This window comes from Grus americana, chromosome 9 (assembly GCF_028858705.1).
Source record: "Grus americana isolate bGruAme1 chromosome 9, bGruAme1.mat, whole genome shotgun sequence".
NCBI classification, from domain to species: domain Eukaryota; kingdom Metazoa; phylum Chordata; class Aves; order Gruiformes; family Gruidae; genus Grus; species Grus americana.
Genome location: NC_072860.1, coordinates 14,475,582 through 14,497,163, shown reverse-complemented (window position 1 = coordinate 14,497,163; position 21,582 = coordinate 14,475,582). Strand labels below are relative to the sequence as shown.

General features: G+C 36.7%; 1 protein-coding gene across 10 annotated transcripts in view; it reads left to right on the top strand.

Annotated features, from left to right (window-relative positions):
* DLG1 (discs large MAGUK scaffold protein 1) overlaps positions 1-21,582 on the top strand; it is a 158,954-nt gene that overhangs the window by 2,956 nt on the left and 134,416 nt on the right. For all 10 annotated transcript variants that reach the window (XM_054835173.1, XM_054835172.1, XM_054835155.1 and 7 more), the window contains exon 3: positions 11,962-12,128. In XM_054835173.1, coding sequence (XP_054691148.1) covers positions 11,962-12,128 — 167 coding nt within the window. The remainder of the gene's footprint in view (positions 1-11,961; positions 12,129-21,582) is intronic.

Sequence of the window (21,582 nt, the reverse complement as noted above, 5' to 3'; positions counted from 1 at the left end):
GCCTGTCCTCTTTCCATGAAGATTTGGGAGCAGACTGGATGACATATTCAGTTGTGCTGCAGGTTCATATTACTTCATAGCAGATTTTTAAGTGTGCCTTTTAGAGGAGTTGTGATGTGTCCCCAACTTAAATAGCCGATAATGTTCCGACAGAAAGTTTCAAGCTCAACTTGCAAGTTATTTCTCATATAGATATTTCTTCCAAAAAGCGTGCTACTTTTAGTTTGTTTGGTTTTTTTAATAATACTAAAAAAGAAAAAAAGCTTCATACATTTATTTTCTGCTTTTTCTGCCAAGTTACTGCACTATATCCAAGACCTGCCTGTCCATGATAGGTGAGAATGTTTGTGAAGGCTGCAGTCAGGATCTGCTGTCAACTTTGTGTATCTTTTTAGTAGAATTTTTAACTTGGCAATCAAATGCTGTTCTTTCGAGGAAAAAAATAGACATTACTTTATGCAAAGAAATGTATCTTTAGGTTTAAAATGGGGGAAATTAAATATTCCTGAAAACTATGCATTTTATCGATATTTTGCATATTTAGATACGTATGAAGGAATTAAAGGTTTTGGGTTTTTTGGTGACTTTCTATTCGGATGCGGAAGAATGAATGGTGCTGTTTTCTTATTTGAGCCTTTTTAATGTTGTCCTCTCCTTTGTAATTCTATCAATAAAACTTTAGTTCAGCTATCTACAAACTTGACCTGGTTCTTAAATATATAATTATGGCTTTAAATGATTTGACTTAGAGCAGTAACTAGTCAGTGTGAACATCCAGTGTTATGAAATTGACATTATTACAACAGTGTTAGATTTTAAGTGAAATAACTGTAAGAACTTCAAATTAGTAACAAAATTGGTAACCAAATGTGACCTCCTTAAAACAGTCTGTGAAAAAGCTGGGTTTTTTTATTTTCTATGTCTTCTGTAATGTGGTATTTCCCGTTGCCGTTGCTTCAACCAGCCAAGTGTAATGATGCCTAGTACTTTAAATGGATAGCAGTGGCCTGTAATTAAAATCAGCTTGAGACTAGTGACAGTTTTAAGTAAATTTCCTCCTGTACAGTCTCAGCATTGTGTAGTATGTTTTGTGCTTGTGATTTCTTGGTTGTAGTTAAAATACCTTGTTATTGGTATTCTGATAATTGGTAAGGTGAGTCAGTTTATTAAGAGACCAAAGAAAGATATCCGCATACGGAGACATGGGATAGACTTAATTTCACTTTGGTAAAGAATTTGATATTTATCTTCAAATAGTGTGGTAATAATTCTGCATATAAGTTCTGCTTCTAATTTAGGCACTTCATTACCTTCTTGAAAAGGTACAGTTCTTGTAAAGGTACAGATATATGATGTGTTTATCTTTTTAAAAGTATAAGAGGAGGAACACTTGCATGCGTAAGTCTAACACTTCTGAGGGAAAAAAATGAAGCAGACTTCTGTTTATACACATAATCTTTTTGTGCATTTAAAACCTGTTTTTAATGGGTTGTGTGCTGCAGTTGACAATATTGAAATAGTGTTCTAAAATTAAAAATATTACTAGTTATAGCTAGAAACATGAAGTAGTTTACTACTTCAAAGATACTCCTTTTCCTGGCAATAACGAAGTCCATTTGCACAGGTGTCAGAAAAAGGGAATTCTAAAAGAGTCTCTACAGACTCTGGCAATGGAGTTGGCTGTGCTGCCTTTCTTGCCTTGTCTGTCTTAAGTGTGGGTTTTTTGGTTGGGTGGTTTTTTATATATTATTTTATAGCTATCTATATAAAGACTTTTTGGTATAAAATGGCAATTTGGCTAGAGAAGGTTGAATGTGTAGAATTTCATATATGTAAGCAGTCTAATTTATTTCACTTGGAGTGCTTTTGCATGAAGATTGCCTCAAGAATCGTGCTTACATGCTGGCTATTCATAATACTAAATATCCAGTGTGGGAAATTTTGAAGAAAAAAATGTAGTGGTTTCGGTAATCCTTACTGAACAAAAAACCAGCTCTCCCCTGGTAATCATTAAGGTTTTTTAACCATAACTTGAATTCATGACCTTTATGAATTGGACAGAATGTATTAAAAATGCTGTTAATATGTTTTTACATTCCAAAGAAAGAGGTCCTGTCTCTGAAATTTTTGTAAAATTGATGGTTGCAGTAAGATAAACTCTTGCTCAGATTTATCAGCAGTCTGACTGGGACTGAAACTTCTAGGAATATAAAACATATTGTTCATCTTTCTCAGCTCTGTCCACCCCGGCTTTCTGAGCTGAATTAGGGAAACAACCCTAGATTTTAGTCTGAAGTAGACTGGATTGGGTCAGCACTCCTCAAAGTTAGTACCCTTTGGAGTGGGTTGGCCACATTTCTACGAGATGGCATGTGGCCCTGGTTCTCTGCACTGTGTGGCATCTCTGTAGACATTCTTGCTTTCTTAGCTCCCTCTCAGTTATCCAGTGTGGAAATTTTTTTTATTCTTGCTAGCTAAATTAAAATAAAAAACAGTTAAAGCAGAAGCTTGTCTTCATAACAGAAACCAAAAGTACTTGCTCTGGGGGAAACTTCAGTATCAGTTTTTATTTCAGTGATATAGTTAGCTAATAGAGCATATGGCATGATGACACAGTTAACTTTTAAAATCAGCTCAGGCCTCAATTTCAGTTGTGAGTATGTGTTGCTGCAAGTCAGCTCTTCAGTTAACTTGAGGAAGGCCACTTTGCGGACTGCTTCCCATTTTCTAAATGTTACTGAGGCCCTAGTACAAGTTCTTTCAGACTCAGTTGAATAATATTTACATTAAGAATCCAGAAATTCTTGACAGTAAGTTGAGGATCTGGTTAGTAAGTGAATATTGTTTTTTGTTTTTTTTCTTTTATTAGATGAAAGTTCAGAGAGAATTGGATCTTCTGTTATATTGGATACTACTGAAACTGTTGTACTTGCTAAATAGGGTGTTTTCCCATTGAAATCTTACCTCGTTGCATTTTTGTGACTTTTTCCTCAGATTGCAACTTCTGTAATACCATATCTTTGCTAATATTTGAGGCTGAAACATCCATGGATATAATTCTTGCAACTTTGAGGTGTTTGCTTTTCAGACAATTTACCTAAGGATATACTATGGTTATGCTTACTCTTGTCTTCTGAAACTTAGGCAAAAGTTGGTCAGTTTTAGAGAGATTTGACCAGGGGTTGTGTCTTCAAAGGTAGTTAAGTACTTGATGATTTTAATGTATTTTTCTTTATCCAGATGAAGAGGAGGATAAAGCATTTTAGTTGGTGTCTAGATGATTGGAGTGTTAACTCAGTCATTGTTAGTGTGCTTCTGCATGTAGTTTGTTGTTGCTTCAGAATGTCCCAGTTTTTGGAAGAACTTCACTACTTCTTCAAGGAACCTAATAGTGAAACAACCTCATTGCTCTTCCATTTTAAAGCATTACTTACTGTTTTGTATGTATGCAATGCAGTTTGATAGCGTTGTAAGTTCTGGGGTGGTTGTGTGCTTGCTTTAAGTGTTTCTCATGCAGTATATGTGTGTGCCTGTGACAGTGTAATGTATTGAATTTTTGGGATTAGGTGCTGCTTTTGGTAGCCTAAAATAGCAAGTAAGACTAGTGTAAGTTGAGTAGCTACTGGTATGCAGATAAATGGTATAGTGGCAACAGATTATCCTTGTGGTTATTATACTGACTGTGTATTTAGTGTTGAATAGCTGCACTGTAGAATTTATCAATTACAGTATTATTCTCTTCATAGGGTTACCATTAAAAGGGGCTATTGACTAGAAAACTTTGTCAATATATCTGCTGTTCATCAAGGGGCTGAAAAGAAAGTTGAAGTTGGGAATAATTGGTATCGTTTCCAGGTTCTGGGCAAGTTTATCTTCTGTCCTGTTCTTGCTTCCCTTTCTTTCCTATGTTCTTTCACCTGTGTTCCCTAGTTCTGATGCCTGTCTTTTCCCATGCTGCTGCGTACCTGGCTTTGCTCCTAATCTCCCTCAATGTTTGCTTTGGTGCTTGGGTACAGTGTAGAGGAAGGGGGGAAAGCTCAAGAGAGGATATTTAGTCTTAATCTCAGGCCTGCTTCCATGGTGATCTCAGCAGCAAGGGCGGAACATCTTGTTCAGCTCTGCAGCTGGAATGCCATGTGCCTCCTGTGCATCTGTCTGGCTGCCTGTGTTTTGAGGGATGGTGTTTGTTTTGGTGCAGGTGGAATGAATCTTCAAAGAAACTGAACTCTAGCAGCTGACTAGTAGTCTCCTTGCACAGATGGCTTCCTCGATTATAATTGGGCCAAATTTGCAAGAATGTTAAGAGACAGCAGAAAGTGTAGGGCTGACACTAGAATAACCTCCTTACATTTATGTTCCTGCTCCAAATTAGAGGAGTTTCTAGAGCTCTTTGGTAAAGGTTTTAATAGGAATCTTGTCATGTGTGAGTATCTTCCCAGCCATGTCCTCAAAAAAACCCTGAGTTATTTTGGCTTGGAATTAAAAGGTCAGCCTAAGACAGAGGTGCAGTAAGGAAAACTTGTGGACAAATTGTAAAAGCATTGCAAATTGGAGTCCTGTTTTCAGAAACGTGTTAGAATTTGGCTGCAGGAAATGTACAAGTGTTACTGCTGGTGGAGATGCCACCCTTGTGTTGCCACCAATGTCAGATAATTATCTTGGCATCTATGAGCTTAATGGTGGCAGAAGAAACCAGTGATTGTGCTGTCTCCTTTAAGCAGAGCTATGCACCTGTATGAAAGCCCAACTTGGACCGTTGAGTGAACTCATCCCAAAAATAGTTTGAATTTCTTTTAATGCATTCATCTGGAGAGAAACCTCCACAGTCCTGTACTGGCACTATTTAGGGGACATCCTACAAATAAGATTTACTAGTAACACTTCCTTTGTCCCTGATGGGTTTTTGTTACCACTAAAGACAGTAGTAAAAACATCCTTTTAAGAAAAAAAAGTACATTGTTATACTGGCTGCTGATTTGCAACTGGGATTGAGATATTTGGAGAGGCTGGATAACTGGGAGTTCACTTTTAGTTTGGGTTTGTTTTTTACACTTAGGTTGATGACTAAGCACACATAAGGTGGTATTAAATGGAAAAGAGCAGAAGATCATTGTGCCAATTTCTGGCTGTGTGATGACAACTTTAAGTTTTTCCTACCTCAGCTCTGAACATAGAGGAGAAGACACTGTGGGTTTCTGAAGGAAAATTGGAAGGAGACCATGTAAAGATACGGTGAAGGAGTGATTAGTAAGCAAAGAGGAAAATATGAATGAATAGCCTGGAAAGCACAAGCGGACAGGCTGGCAAGGAGTTGAATGTCTCATTGTAAAAAGCAGCCAGAGGAATAAGAGCAAACAACTAGATCCGAGGTTAGCTGAGGGTGGTTTCAGGAGCATTTGTGTTAGAAGTGGAAAATGGCATCTTCTGGAATTTGAGCTAAGCTAAGAAGTGTGTGCAGAAGGGACACTTAAAGGGTAGGACACAATTACTGAAATGAGTCGAAGGGCTGAGGATGAGTAGTTGGACGCTGCAGCTTGTAGCAAAGGATCTTGTAGAACAGAACACACGTGGTGAGAAAGTTGCACTGCAACTTGCGACTTTCATTTTTAAGAAGTCTTGATTGTACACAGCAGAGTTGGTTTAGGTTTTTACAGAAGAAAAATCTACCCTGAAAGGGGCTTTACGTGAGTTGTGATGAGGCTGTTTTTCACTTCTCATAGTATGAATGCAAACACTTACTTGGACTGCATACACGCATACTCCATCACACGACACAACCAATGAATACACAAAGAGAATACTTAATTGACTCTAATCGTTGGCTTGGTAGATGGATATGAAGCTTTTCTTTGTGTTTGTATTATTTTCTTGTTGATTGCTAATCATATACATTTCAAGTCTTGTGTTAAATGGATATTCTTAGCTTGATATAGCAGGTGAAGTAAGCATGCAGGATTGAGAATTCCTTAGAATTAATAGAAGTTGCTTTACAACTGAAGAGTGAAAGTCTGTAGCATTGGCAGACTCTGTTGCCTGTTCTGACAGTGATCATAATTCTACTTACATTTTGTCTATGCAGTCATTATGTAAGGCTGCTAAGAATTTTGGTAGATCTCAGATTGCCCTGAACTGAAATAACATGTCGACCTTTGTTTTCCTTTCTACCAGTGTTAAGACTTAAGTTTTTGGCACTTCAGGTGCTTTGGCAGGAAGCTCTAAGACAGACAGATGTCTTTCCCACCCCCTTAGAATTAGAGAAGTACTTAATTTGTAATGGGATGACACCTCTTCCTGGACAATGCACAGATAGTCAAATTCTTAACAGACCTGTTTGTTTATGAAGTTACCCATATTTGAAAAAAACCAGGCACTTGGACATGCCATATTTGGATAAGCAAGTGTCTGAGAAGAGGCAAACCAATGAGAGATGACAAAGGGATTGCTTGCATGGATGGATCTTCAAGTGAAATACTAAACTGAAATAAATCAATTTCTGAAAGAATTCATAAGCTCATTGATTGCTTGCAAGCCAGAGGGAGCATGGTTACACTGAAACATTCTCCTGAGCAAAGCTGATATTGAAATGCTTTGTGCTGTAAAGTCTGTATGTTGATGCAAATGTATCTAATGTTTTTCTGTTTTGCTGAAATTGGTTTGTTTTGCTGTTGAACATCTATCAAAGGAATACCTCATTGATGCTAGTGCAGAATTTATATAGCTGGAGCACATAAATCCTGGTCATGCTGCCGTGCAGAGGGACCTCGACAGGCTGGAGAAATAGGCTGACAGAAACCTCATGGACTTCAACAAGGAGAACTGCAAAGTCCAGCACACGTACCAAATATGCTGTGTGCCACCCAGCTGGAAGGCAGCTTTGCAGAAAAGGACCTGGGGGTCCTGATGGACACCAAGCTGAACATGAGCAAGCAGTGTGCCCTTGTGGCAAAGACGATGAGTAGTATCCTGGGCTGCATTAGACAAAGTATTGCCAGCAGGTTGAGGGAGGCGACCCTTCCCATTTGCTTTTTAGAATGCAAAATATGGATTTAGAGTTTATAAAAAAATGAATAAACAGGAAACAAACACAGACTTCCTAAACTTGGTCATGCACAAAGATGTTAAATACATTAAAACTGAAAATCTTCAGATGAGGGTACAGTTAATACAGCATATAGAAATGTGGTTGTTAACTTCGTGTATTTTGCAGTAGCACTTTACAACTTCATGCAGCGTATGATGTACAGGCAACAGTTCACTGTTTTATATGCACAGTGTCCAGTGCAGTTTGTTGTAGTAAACGTGTCAGTGTTTTAGTCCATGAAATGTTAAGCTTGTGTGGAATTTCCTGGCATTTATTTAAGAAAAAACACCTATAACTCATGAACGGTCAAGATGCCTAAAGCATAAAAATGCAAAGCCTAAAACTAGTAAGTTACTGTGATCATCAAAGGACTGCTTTTAACTTTTTTTTTAAAAATACTTTTAATAAGTAGTAAATGCCAGTGGAACTTTAGTGGTTCTCTTTATACTATAACATTAAAGGTCCAATATCAGAAACCTAAAGAACAACAGAATGTAAAAATCGAAGTGAGTGGCTTAATAGTTATTAGAAAGCCAAACCATATTAAAATATGGGTAGGGAAGAGCGGAGAACAGCGGATTGAGTGGCACAGGGAATCCTTCCTGTGGAGATGTATGGTGTTGATGGTTTCTTGCTCCTCACTGCTATGTTTTCTTGAGGTTATTTTTGTTTGCTAACATACTCTGTGCTTCATTCTTTCTTCATTACTTTGCAGTTCTGTGTTAAATTTGAATTTCTTGTATATAGTGTGTGTGTTACATATGCTGGATGCTTGTTCTGTTATCCCACAAACTGTTTTTGCCTAGTTCTCAAGGTTTGTTGCCTTTGACCAGTAATTAGCAGTTGGTGAGTTGTTTATAGCCTTGAGGCCTCTGATATCACCCTTTGCCTTTATTTTCAAGGCCTCTGCTGTCATTCTATGCTTGTGCTCCTCCATGCTGCTTTTTATTCTGAGGTCATAGGTGATTCATTCCCTACAGAATAACTACTTGTTATTGGTATCTATTAGTTACAGAAATACACAGACACTCTTATTTGTATATACAATCTGTGTGTGTGTACTTATGTATAGTTTTTACTTAGCTTCAAACAATTGTGTGATATAACACCTATTGTTTTACATATATTTGTGTAATATATATAATTTATATTCAAATTTATATATTCAAATATTATGTATAAGCTATGTGTATTTTATATTTATAAAAATAGGTGTTACATTACACAATTGTCTGAAGCTACGTAAAAGGTATGCAAATTAGATAAGTCACCTGGTCTTTAGCTTGTCCAACTCTAACAGCAATTATCTAAAACAAAGCTCCAGGCAGGTCAGGACAAGTCCAGAGGTCTGGTTATTAGCTTAGCTCGAGGCTTGTGGCCTGTTGCAAGCAAAGCCAACATCTTGTTTATGGGGTTACACCATTCTCTTAAGAAAATGCAATTATAGATATCCCATCTTTGACTTGCAAAGTTACAGTTGTCAGAAGGTTCATGCATAAGTGAATGCAGAGAATAATTCTGCTCAGCTTTATTAATAACTAGCTGACTATACTAGAATTACATATTCCTTTCTGCAGGAAAGGTATAGGTGGAAAGCTTGGCTTGACAATGAGATTTTTAGGACGTGCGCTGATCTTAAGTTATCCTGATTACAAGTGTACTCTGTTGAGTATATAGCAGAAAGTATCAGATGCTCCACATACCAGTAGAAATGGCAAGCAGAGGCCTTATGTCTGATTTCTAAGGAGCAGGAAAGAAATCTATCTGAAGGAATGGTGTCATGTTGCTAGTTGGAATCCTTGTCCTCGGAGACAGATACTCTAGTCAGGATTGATGTAGGCTCCTGAAGTGCCATCAAATATACTTAATTTAGGAGATGTTGTAAGAATTTGTTTGCTTCTGCTGTTGTTTTAATTACTGTGTTGTGGTTTTTAGGGAACCTGAAACTCCCTTGTGAAGTTGATTTGGGTTTCAATTTATGTTCAGTAGATAAGTCTTGTTTGCTTTAAGAGTGAACGGTTTTAGCTTCTAGTGTATCGCATTACTGGTGAATGAGCCTGTTCAAAAACTGAGTGGAGAATATGAGAAGGGGGGAAAAAATACACACCAGCAAACTTCTTATAGTTGGTCAACTTCTCCTGTAATGAATACGGAAAAAAATGCCATGTTTGTCAACACTGCTTAGTTTTTCACATTACTAATAAGAAAAATAATTTTCTTTTTCATCTCTTAAGTGTTCGTTTCAGAACTGGGAGTCTGTCACTTGGTTTGTATAGACTTTTATTCTTGTTGCCATCAAACATATTGCTGATTTGGCTTCTTAATGTGGTTTTACTTCTAAGCTGACATAATTCCAGCATGATTTTCTGTGTTGCCTACCGTTCATCATTTTTTATCACTTTGGCTTTCCTGAAATTTTGTGCTCCTGTTTTTTGAGTGTCAGTCAGCTGTTCTTTTAAAGTTCCCCTCTAGTTAGAAATGTTCCCCTTCTATGTTTTCTTTTACTGTTGTGTGATAGCTGATTTGAGCTACTTTTCTGTAACTTAATTTTCTATAACTCAGTGAGAGATAATCTGTCTTGGAATTAATATGGGAGGAAGGGGCTGGGACATGAAAAAACATCTAGGTTGAAGAGGGAATCTAAACATAAATGTAAACTAAAAAAAAAATAGTATTTTATCACTTGGTGTTTGTAAGAATTAGGAAAATGTTAGAACTTTTCATATGCTAATAATGCATTCCCAGTTTAATATGACTTCAGTAGATATTTAAGTGTGTTCATGTGATGAAATATTTTTGTGAGCTGATAGGTAGCAGTAGACCAGAAGAAGAAACTTTTTAGGTTGAATTTAGTATGACCTGAGTTTCTGGCTGTAAAAAAATGTAAATGTCCAGCATTCATTCCTTGTGGAGCTATCACATTCAGGGTGCATAGACTTGCTTGCCTGTACTCATAAGTACTTAATGTTTGCATTCTGAATAGTAAAAATGTAAATTTTTTTTTTTAAATAGGTAGATATCATTTAGACACTAAGTTCATAGGAACTGTTTCTGTGGATTTGGAGCAAGTTCAGGATAAACAGAAACCAATCCCCATATGAAGTGGTGTATATATTTCTGACCTCTTTCAATAGTAAGTCTATTGTGGTGTTCTTCATAGAGAAGTGGAGAAGATGTATGGGAAATAATGTGCTTTTTGAAACAAGTCATTCTGCAGTATGAATGAATGGCTACCTCCACTGGCAGGGACTTAAAAGAACAGTAGCAGAATTGAGAATCTGTGCCCTAGATTTCTGTTGCAAAACAGTTGCACAAATAACCCCTTCCCATAAATAATGTAGTACTCTTCCTGGCTTGGTTGCTGTGGATTGCAGCTATAGAATCAACTTAAACCACTGCCTATTTTAATACACAAAGTACTCTCTATTGGGGGGGAATCTTTACTTGCTGTACTTGATTGATGTATTAATGTTAATGCAGCTACAAAACAAATTTGCGACTGAGGGAGCTAATGTGAAAAATAGATTTAAAGGCAATTTGTATCTCTTAGGCTGCTTTGCTCCTGTATATCTAGGTCACTTAACATCTGCAACCCTCACTGCTATTTCTTCCAATCAGCAGTGCTAAAAGCAAGTATAACTTTAAAAATTAATGTAAGCAGTTGATAGGAATTTGACTCTTGCTCAGAGAAAAGATACAAATGGAATTTGAGAATTGCAGTTTTCTGAACAGGTAGAGAGCAGGAGTGCAATGTCTGCATTAAAAAAAAAATCTAAGACTGGAACACCAGCAACAGTAAGACTTATCTTATTTACGTGATCTTTCTTTTGTGGTGCAGCTCTATAAAGGAATTATTGTGCCTCTGTTACTGACTGTGGGCAGCTGCTGAAAAGCTACAAGATTCTGCAGATTAGAGTCCTTCTTATTCACGGCTGGGTCCTATTTACTTCTTGAGCTAACAGTATCTGTATGTTTGTCTTCTATGAAGTTGGTATAATTAAAAACATGAGTTTACAACTCCTGTTCAGCAGATTTTTACTTTGAATTAGAGACTAAAAGGTTTATAAGACAGCTTCTTCATTTGTCTGCTCTTCCCTTACCTTATACCTTTACAGATTTTTTTTTTTTTTAGTGTGAGTGTTTACAGATGTGATTACAGCTGTGGCAGCAAGTTTCATAGGCTTATACTTCCATAGAAAAGCCTTTGATGCTTCTTTAGACTGTTATTTTTATTGGTGCTTCATGTAGTGGATAGGATGTCAAGAAAAAAAACTATCGCAGTCAGATTCTCGTTCCCCAGAAGTTTCCAGTTGAGTCTTCAGAGTTATAGAAAAAGCTGTTTATTAGTTCATAAGTATGACTTGTAATTCATACTGTTAAAGCTTCATCCTATTTGCAGATGATGACCCATCCCGATCAATCTCCTTTTCCCTAACTTCTTGCAACTTCTCTCTTGCTGATTTCATCAGTATAGTTATATTTTCCACAAAAAATATATACACCACAAACATGGCCACCTAATATTGCCTTTGAACATTAGATTTCAGATAACCAAAGGCTATATTGGCTAAAATTATGCATACCATAACTTGAAGCATAGACACCCCTCCCTTCCAGTATTCCACTGCAGTTATTCCATATGCTTCTGCTGTTCCTGCTGCAGAAGCCCAAAGTGAGTGGGGACACGTAGACTCTGAGATATAGGGCATAGAGAGTTGTGTATCCTGTGAGGAGGTTCATGTGATGTAGGTGATACAGCTTCATCTGTAATCGGTAGAATAGTAGATATCTAATTTATTTTGCAGGAGGAAGATGATATTAAAATCAGAATGTTATAGTAACTATAAAGCCTGACTGCTCATTTTTTTTCATATGTTTAGATATTCAAGAATTTTATGAAGTGACCTTATTGGACAATCCAAAATGTATTGATCGCGCTCAGCCATCTGAACCAATACAGCCTGTGAATACCTGGGACTTCTCCAGCCTTCCAAGCACAACAGTGACATCAGAAACACTGCCGAGCAGCCTTAGCCCAAGTGTAGAGGTATGATATAGAAATCTCTGTTTTATTTTTCTTGTTGAAATTATTAGCTCAACATTGTTTTCTACATTTCCTTCATTTTATAAAATATTTATTTCCATAGAAAACTCACATTAAGATCAATAATCATAGGGGATTTAATTGAAATGTTTAATAAGATGTGTGCATTTTGCTTAGTCAAAAATTTATAAACTTGTTTGTCAAATATACCATTAAGTGACAATTAAATTGGATTTATGCTCTGAATTTGGAACCTTCCTGACAGACTTAGTATGCCTATTCTCATCCATACTGATGACTCTTCAGTCATCACTTCATTAATAGTTTGGGAAATGTGAAGCTGTATCTTTCTGATAGTAAACTTTTAAATCTGTTCATAAGAAATTCTCTGCTAGTTAGGTGTGTTTTGGAAGGACTTTTTTTTTTTTTGAAAACTACACGAATCCAGTTGTCACTAGTGAGTGGTGAGAAAGCTGAGCAGGGAAATTCACATTAATGTATATTTTCACTAAATCAACATCTCCCTGCCCAAGTTCAAGTTACAATGTTGCTTGATGATTATTTTTTTTTGCATCAGGACTATTATTTGTCTGCAAAGAGGTGAACTTTGTTTCAATTGTGCCCTCAATACTGACAGCATTGGAAAAGGTGTATGAACTTCTCAGTAATAACTGAAGGCACTGTGCTGTGATGACACATTTTGATGAAACGGTAATAGAGCTCAGGAAGAGCACTGGGGGAGACCAGCCAAAGGACTAGGGCTGCAGCCTGTAGGGAAGCTTGTACTACGCAGCAAGATAAAGTGGTTAGGATGCCTTACTGAGTGAACTTTATCAGAGGCTGTTTGGACTGTGTAAGAAAGTCTGCTTAGCTGCAGAACATAAACAATAGTGTGCCATGCTAGTGAGTTTGTGCAGTTAAAAAAAAAAAAAGTTCTTGGGCTTATTGTAGCTTTTCTGAAATTTGTTATATTGAAGCTAGTATGAAATATGTCAGAAATGCCTTAAAGGAAACTATAGAGGAAGTCCAAGAGTTGTGCTGTGTTCGCTCAGAAAGTAGAAGATGGCTAGTAGGTAAAAGATCAGCTTTTTAGTCTAGCCAGGGACAACAGTTATATATTGCCAAGAGCACTCATTAAGATGTCTTTACATGAAAAAAGCTGAGCAGCCTAGGTATACTATATTTTTCAGGTTTGTAGGTAATTGAATACTAAGAGATTAAAAGTCTAGTTGAACTTGCAGTGTAGGAATGGATTATTTTCCTTTGACTTGTGTGAATCTTGATTATACACTGGAAAACTTAAATTATATGTCTCTTTGGAATCTTAGTTACCTGAGATTGCATTAAGAAGGCCACTGTCATCATAGTCACCTTAAGGAAAATTTTCTCTAAGAATTGTTATCTCTGGACAAAATGGAGTAATGCAGGGTAAATGGGAAATGGAAAACACCATTGTGCTATTTATTTGTATGCCATCACCTAAATCTTAGGCTTAGAGCTGTAGAACTCTCTTTTTGAACACATGGTGAAAACGGAGTCTCTTAGAAGCAGAAGCAAAATGGACTAGACAATAGGGTAGGCAAGGATAGACAAAGTTTATTTTGTCTGCTGAGGTGTTTTGAAAGAAGCTGGTTCTAATACATTTCTTGTTTGCATGTGCAAAGAACTTAATGAGGCAATTTAAGAGTCATTACAGTTGCCCTTAGTCACAGAGGATGGACAAAGTTCCAAAAAATTGCAGATGGGCAAACACTTTTAAAAAGGGTGTATATAGGAGCAAGGCAGGAAGGGAGGATCCAAATTTAACAGGTACAGGGAATGATTCTTCAGGCTTTTTGTAGCTCCTTGAGAGCAATAAAGGAGCCAGATAATAGCTATTATCATAGTTTCAACAAAACTGTTATCAACAACTAAGTTTCTTTCTAATGTGGTGCTAAATCTTGTGGTAGAAAGAAACAGTAAATGTGGTAAATTCTGACTTCAGTTAGTCTGTTAAACTATGCCAAAAGTTTATCTCTTGATATATCTGTTAAAGTTTCTAAAAAATGCATCCTAGTTTGAGTTATTAGTGAAAATATGCTGATCAAATTATAAATCAAACCATGGGAGGAGCATGGTGTGTTGCTGCTTCAGAAGCTAGAACTGGAATGAAGCCTTGAGCAGTTGAACTAATTAAAGGGCAGGCTCTAGTTCAGCAGGATGAAGTACAGTGTCCTGCGCTTTGGTTGTACTTCAGTAGTGCCCATAGAAGTTGAATAGTTAAGAAGTGGTTTCTCAGAAAAGATCTGGGTCATTTTTCAATCTCAAGGTGAGTCAACCATGTCGTGTTAATACATGAAAAGAAACACTTTATTGACTTAAGAGTGTGGTGTAAAACTATTCTGTTCCACTTGGTCTGCATAAGGGTTTGCTGGAGATATTATCAAATTTAAGGTAGTACAGTGCAAAAAAAAAAAAAAAGATCTAGAAGAATTTAAATGCTTGGAAGAGATTGACAAGGAAGATCTGAATCTTGAAAAGAAATGGTGACTGGTGAAAGGATTTCGTGCTGCTTAAAAGAATTGAAGACTTCATTGGGAAACAGAATTTTCCTGTGTTTGTAGGCAAATGTAAAAAAGGAAGATAATATTCTGTGTCTGTACAGTATGTATTAGACTTACACTATAGTAATAGGCTTAGGAAAAATGTTTTAAATAGCTGCACGTGGGCAGTCTCCCTTATTGAAGGTCTTTAAAGGCAGCATAACTGTCTAAAATGGCTTAAATGTGTTTTTTTCTTTCCTTCCCCCTAATACACCTTGGAACAGTGTAATGGATTTGAGGATTTATGTCCCTACCAAACTATTTTGTTGTTTTTAAATGTGGTCCTAATTCCAGCAGCTAGGATTGTGAAGCAAATATCTGCTGCTGTGAGATTTGTGTTAGCATTCCAACTGCAGCACACAATTTGTGCTTCCCCTACAGGGGAAACCTGCTGAAATCTGACATACAGGATAGGACATACTGTTAAATCCAGGCTTTGTGATTATTCTCCCCCTGGCCCCCTCCAGAAACTGGGAAGTTTGTCCTATAGAAGTTTGCTTATTTTTACTACCAAGAAGTCCACAATAAGAAAGACTAACTTATCAGCTAAAGGGTAGTGTTGTCCTGTGTTGTTCTAAATTTTACATAAAGATGCACATGAAGGTGTAATTTAATTATGAAGGTGCATCTTTAGTTTTTATTTTCATGTGCTAGTAGACTGCCAGGAGTACAGGGACTTGTACAGGGACTTGTACATGACAACAGGCACATGATGGTGGCAAGATCACAAATGTGTTGAAGAATGGCCTAATTTGGGAAATCTCACCATAGACATAAGTGTATGTTCTCAGCTGAACTGTTGGCTTGGTGATGCAACTGCTTCTCCAGCACAGTCTGGTGGTCATGGTATATAGTGTTACCTAACAGAACCTGATATAGTGTGGATTACTTTGTTATTTTCCTAAGTGGCCCAGATTTGAACATTTATGACAAATCCACCTGTCTTCCTTCAGATTTTTTTGTCTCAAGTATCATGTGAAATACAGTTGTTTGACCTTCAGTATGTGAAGGTCAGATGTTATATTTACTGTTAGTATTTAAAAGCATAATTGCATATATTGGTGTTGTTGCTAGTTTATGTGAAACCGAACCCAAACTTTTCTCACAGTCTCTGTCACCTACAGTAAATGTTACCTTATATTTAATTAGTTAGAATGCTGCTTCCACATTATGATTGTAAAGGTGGACAGTTTTGAAACGTTGAAGTTCAATGTTGGTTTCATTAGCTTTTTTTTAGTGTCTTAGTTTAGCTTTCAAATATATACAAAAATTGTTACAGTAAACATATAATCTTGTACGTATTATTGTCCTTAATTCTTTCTTCAGTGGCTGGGGTTTTTTTCTTCATATACCTGTAGGGCAATACCTTTCCCTCAATGTTTTGAAATTGAATACAAATTGAGGAGAAATTCTTATGTATTGACAGTTTATATTCCACATACTTGCTTATGTACAGGAAAAATGATGGTTGTATCCTGTAAAACCTAATGCATTTTGGTTTCAATAATATGCTTATTTTTTTAAGATACTTAGGGGTGGGGTTTTTATATTTGGTTTTAATCAACCCAAGGGCATAACAATTCTAGTACAGCCTATGTTTTATCTAATGATTTGTTTTTTGCTTGCTGAAACTTACTAGAAATTGGAGGGAACTTGAATTTAATATATCTTATTTTGTTCACTGCCAGCTTTTTTTTTTTTTTAACAGAAACTGTCACTTTTTAGACTTAAAGTGCTGCTGCCCAATTCAATATTAGTTCATTAACCAGATATAACTTGATCTGCATACCAGATGCACTTTGAGGTTATTTTCACTCTATTGCTTGCCAGGCTGGTAGGACTGTAGGTGATAAGAATGGGGACAGGTTTTTTCTTGCTTGCATATTGTTAGCCTTGCAAGTAATGCCTTTCAACCCTGTTTCTTTTACCTTAATGATATATTTTTTGCTGTAGTTACTCTGGGCCAAATGAGTATTCTTCTAGCTGACACTTTGATGGTATATGTGAGAGTTGCTTGAGACTGAGAATATAATGCTCCCCTGAAGTGATTAAGGATTGTATTACAAGAACTTTCTGCACAGCTGACTTTGGGAATGACTTTTTAGCAATGTGTGCTTGTGTATATACATAGAATAGTGGTATACAAGCTTTGGTTGCCTGAGGACTTTTAACGGGATGTAGCCTAGTTCTGCTTTTGCCTTCCTACTTCTGGATCAAAAGACTGGAGTTTGTAATCCCCATAGGTATTGTATTAGAGAAAGTTAGAGCAGCAGATTGCAGTTTTACTGTTCACAGCAATCTGTTTTCTTTTCCATGCTTTGTATTTTCTGGAACCTTATTTGACAGTTTTATTTGTTTTAATCTCCAGTACAAGATGATGAGGAAAAAAAAAAAAGATATTCAAGGCAGTGATAAGCATGAAAGGAATGTTAATCCTTTCAGTACTAGGGACTAGCAAAAAAAAAAAAAGATTCAATTTGAAAAGGACAGAAGGTGCATACCTTTTTCTCATGTGCATTAAATACTGAGTTTTAAGTGTGCGTTGGCAAAGCAGCTAACAGATCTAAAGCAAGTTCTCTTAACACTAGTAGTCGTGTGGGAGAAGTATGTGTGCACGAGGGAGCAGTCTTTTAAGCTGTTTGCTGTGATCTGTAGTGCCATCTGTAGGTGGGACAACTTGTGTTTGAGTTAAGCTAATCTGTTTCACCTACAATATGGGAATTGGTTTTGTTTGCAAAGCAAGCAGTAATGTCATTTTAACCTTTGCAAGATTTTGGTAGTTTTGTGTAACTTCTTATTAAGATGAGCTGACATAGTCTATAGGACAGAACTTTGGATGTATGGTTTCTAGTGGAATGAAAAAATCTGTGTTTAATCAGTAGCAGTTTGTATTCAAAATGGAATGGTGTGTCTAGCAGTTAATCGGGATCTTAGAAAGAGATACCCGCAAATGTAGAGTGCATTATTAAAGCAGCATGATGCTCTAGTTCTGTTTTTCTGTTTCTGAATTTTAACTGCAGTATCCTCACTTGACCTTAACAACTACAGTCAATCATATCTGTCGTAATAACGAGATGTTCATGGGAAAATCCCAGACCTGTTGCACTGTCTTCAAATACCTTCTTTGCCTTAATATTTATAAAGATTCAGTACTGGCTAGCTTGATGATATGCTGTGTCTGCTTGTTGTACTCCCTGTTACCATACTGTTCCTTTATGCTTGTATCTGTATGTGTGTATCGCCCATTATTTATATTGGTGCCTTTTCTGCAAAAATGGTGTGCTTGTTTTATCTGAGTACCTAATAGTATATAGTCTTGGGTCACTCAGACCCCAGTTGCTTTCTCTGTGTTAATTTTACAGTGGGATAATTATATTCACCTTGCTATGTATTTTGTCTTCAATTCTTGAAATCTAGGCTGTTTGTACAAATAGAAGAGTATAAGTCTTGAACCAAAGCTAAGAAAGTCTTTCAGGGCAGGCTTCTGGTCAAACTGAATGCAAAAGTAAACCAACCAACCTGCCCCATTCTACTCAGTTCAGAATGCATACAGAAGCAATAAAAACCTGCTATTTCTAAAAAGTTATCTTTCTCAATTCAGAAGTAAATAGAGAATTTACAAAAAAACTATGTGAATTTGGTATCTAATTATGTTTTTTCATTACTTGTAATAATTACATCTTGCAGCCAGGTTCAAAGGCAGCTAGATAAATTAGGTTACAACGTCTTACAACTTTAATGCTTTCTTTACTAAAGGAGCTGAGAAAATGCTTGCAGTGATGATAGTGCTTGATCTTTACTGAGTCTTTGAAAAGTCTCCTCAAATATGCCAAGGTTGGGCAATTGACATACCCTCGTACAGCTGAGCTGAGCTTGCTTCTCTGGTTACACCTGTGACAGCTCTGTGTTATGCAGGTTTTTCTCATAAAATCTGAGAGCAAATTAGCATTTAAATAACAATATATACTTTTAAATTTGTGGATAGATGAAGAAATTATTTATCTGTAAAATCAGTATTTTCCAAAGCATTGCTTTCATTTGCATGATTTATTTCTATGTATGGTTTATCTGTGCCTGAATTTTCCTTGAGTTATCTGGTGACTTTGTAGATAGAATCTCTCACACTGGAAAAATAATAAGCCTGTGAAGGCACAGAAAGTGACTGCCAAACATAACTTGAAAGAATTGGTAGATCATTTAAGGCAAGAAAAAGTCTTTGTGTTTCTCACATGAAAATCATCCTTTGTTTCTTAATGCCACAAATAATGGTGAATGAAAACACACTTTTTCATTCTTGCTAGACTGTATAGAATGGCTGTTGCTGGTTGTTACTGAGAACACTTGAAGCTGACAGGACAGAAAGGTTTATTTTCAGTAAGTATGAATGACATGAACAGATTACAATGCTTCTCACAAATTCAGTAGAATAATAGTGATTTTAATGGCTAACAGTACTGTGTGGAAATATCATATTCTTTAGTGCATTAAAAATGAGGCTTTTCATGTGTTTCATTATTTTGATTCTAGTTCTGGTGTGTCCTTTAATATCTTCCTTTTGCTCCTCACAATACAATTTAAAGAAAAGAAGGTCCTAAGTTATTTTATTAAATTGTTTAATGGCAGTAGTTTTAGTTCTGGTTTTCTTACCTACTTCTCATCTTGAAAAAACCCTGTTTCTTCTGATCTCCAAAATTTAACACATGCTTGCTCATTCAAGGAGTTTTAAAGTTTGTCTTCAAGAAGCTATATTATTGTTTCTTATGACAAAGCTAAACCTCATGAATGTTTGAGTCTTGGTCAATTTCTTTCGGATCTATTTATTCTATGTGCAGTATTTCCTATGAAAAGTTTGCAGAAACTGCTTTTGGGCTAGGAAATACTTCTTTATGTATAGTGCTCTCTTCTTTGACTGCTTATCCATCTGTTTACTATATGTATGAAAATGTGTATTGGTATTTGCTACAAATTTTTTTGCTCTATCAGTGTGATGTGTGATTGGTGTGTCTCTTTTTTCGCTCATTTTTTCTTTCCTGTGTGGAGAAACTGTTGTTTGTGCTTAGCTGAAGGAGAGTCTTGAAAGAGCTATGCAGGCAGTTACCAGGAAGGGCTTTTAATCCATCATGATGGTGCACTGGTGGGTGAAGGACTCTAATGTAGCTTGGTTGTACATGCTATTCTGACTTGTGCAGTGGATGTGTTACTACTTTTCAAGCATGCTTGTTGAGACTTTCTCTCTGTGCCCTCTGCTTTGAAGTGGTTAGTGTGCCTGTTCATGGTGAGCAGTCAGACCCATGAATCCTCAACTAAGAAATGCCTCTTCCCCACCTCTCTGGATTGGTTGCTTTTCCTTATCTCATAGTCTGCATTGGCAGCTTGAAAGAAATTGTGTGCTTTCTATGATAAGAGTAACAGGCCTCAGGTCTTGTTAAAGGGATGATAGTGAGTAGGAGGGGGAAGAAAATTATGTAATGATCATCCTTAGTTCTGAAAGAATCCTAAAGAAGGCAAGAGAATAAAAAATTGAGGGAAAAGAAGAAAGTGATTGATTCTGAACGTAAGCAGTTGTAGCCAGGATTAGTCTGAAGAAGCTTAATCTTGAACCAAGGTGCCTGAGAGAAATTTGAGTGATGAGAAAGTATCACTGATCTTTGCCCTTCACAGAGTGTGAGGGACAGACAGAGTTCGTGTGTGCTATTGGGGCTCCTAAAGCAAAGTTTGTGCAAGAAACATGTGCAGACTAACTGTGTGTCTTGGACTAGTCATTGAAGATGTTTCTGGGTGAGACACTGAACATGTGTCAAGTCACCTAAAAATGCATTTCCTCAGTTTCCCTTACGTTTTGGATGCTTGCACTTTGTTGATTTCTCTGAACTTTACAGTCTTCCCTACAGAACACTTGGGAAATTCAAGGATAATTTGTATGTGGGGTAGCATTCAGCTATGAGAGTAATATTTTTTTCTTCCCCTTTTCTGACCAAGAGGAAAATTCCATCAGCTTAAGTGGTGCTTTTCTGCTTTCTGAAGTCAGAACTTTTAGACTTCTGAGTTGAGCGTTATCAATCTAAAAGATGCATATTTTTCCCACTGATGCTTTGCAGCAGTGAAAACTTCACCTAGGTGTTCATAATAGAAATTCTTCACAGACTGTATGGACAATGTAAAAGGGAAAAGTATCTGACGTGACTTGACATACAAGGTAAAAATCCTGGTCTTGATGGCTGAATGGTGCAAGATTTAGCTTGAATATCCGTGCAAGATTTAGCTTGAATATCCATTCAAGCTGAACAAAATTGTTTTTAATAGCATGCAATCAAACTTTTCTTCTTTAATGGTTGGGGTTTTTTGGTGTGTGGTTTGGTTTTGGCTGTGGGTTTGGGTTTGTTTTTTTTTAAATTGGAGAAGGATTTTGTAATGTTCTCGTTTTTCCTCCTTATCCTGCAAAGGTACCACCTGCCCACAAAATAAAGTGGATAAGAATAGTTTCCTTATTTCTTAACTCTTTCTTTTCTGGCCTCTACCCCCACCCCTCTACTGTATATATGGTAGAGCCAGGGAATCAAGTGGAGTAAAGTGGCAGAAAACCTAAAGGGTAAAAATGCTGTAGATACATACTTAGTATACTCTAGAGTTGTTTGCTGATGCAAAACATAATCAGTTTGATTAGTTGTACATCTCGGGCTAAAAGCAAAATGATGCAGATGAGATTTAATAGTTTTGAAATTATGTATTGAATTTTTTCAGTATACTTCATTGTGTTTGTAGTGAAGGTGTTAGTGGGAGACCTAATAGGACAAGATAGTGGAAACTGAGTTAACTAGTTGCTTTCAATGCCTCTTGTGGGAAATGAATGTAATAAGGTTCTTACCAATGTATGA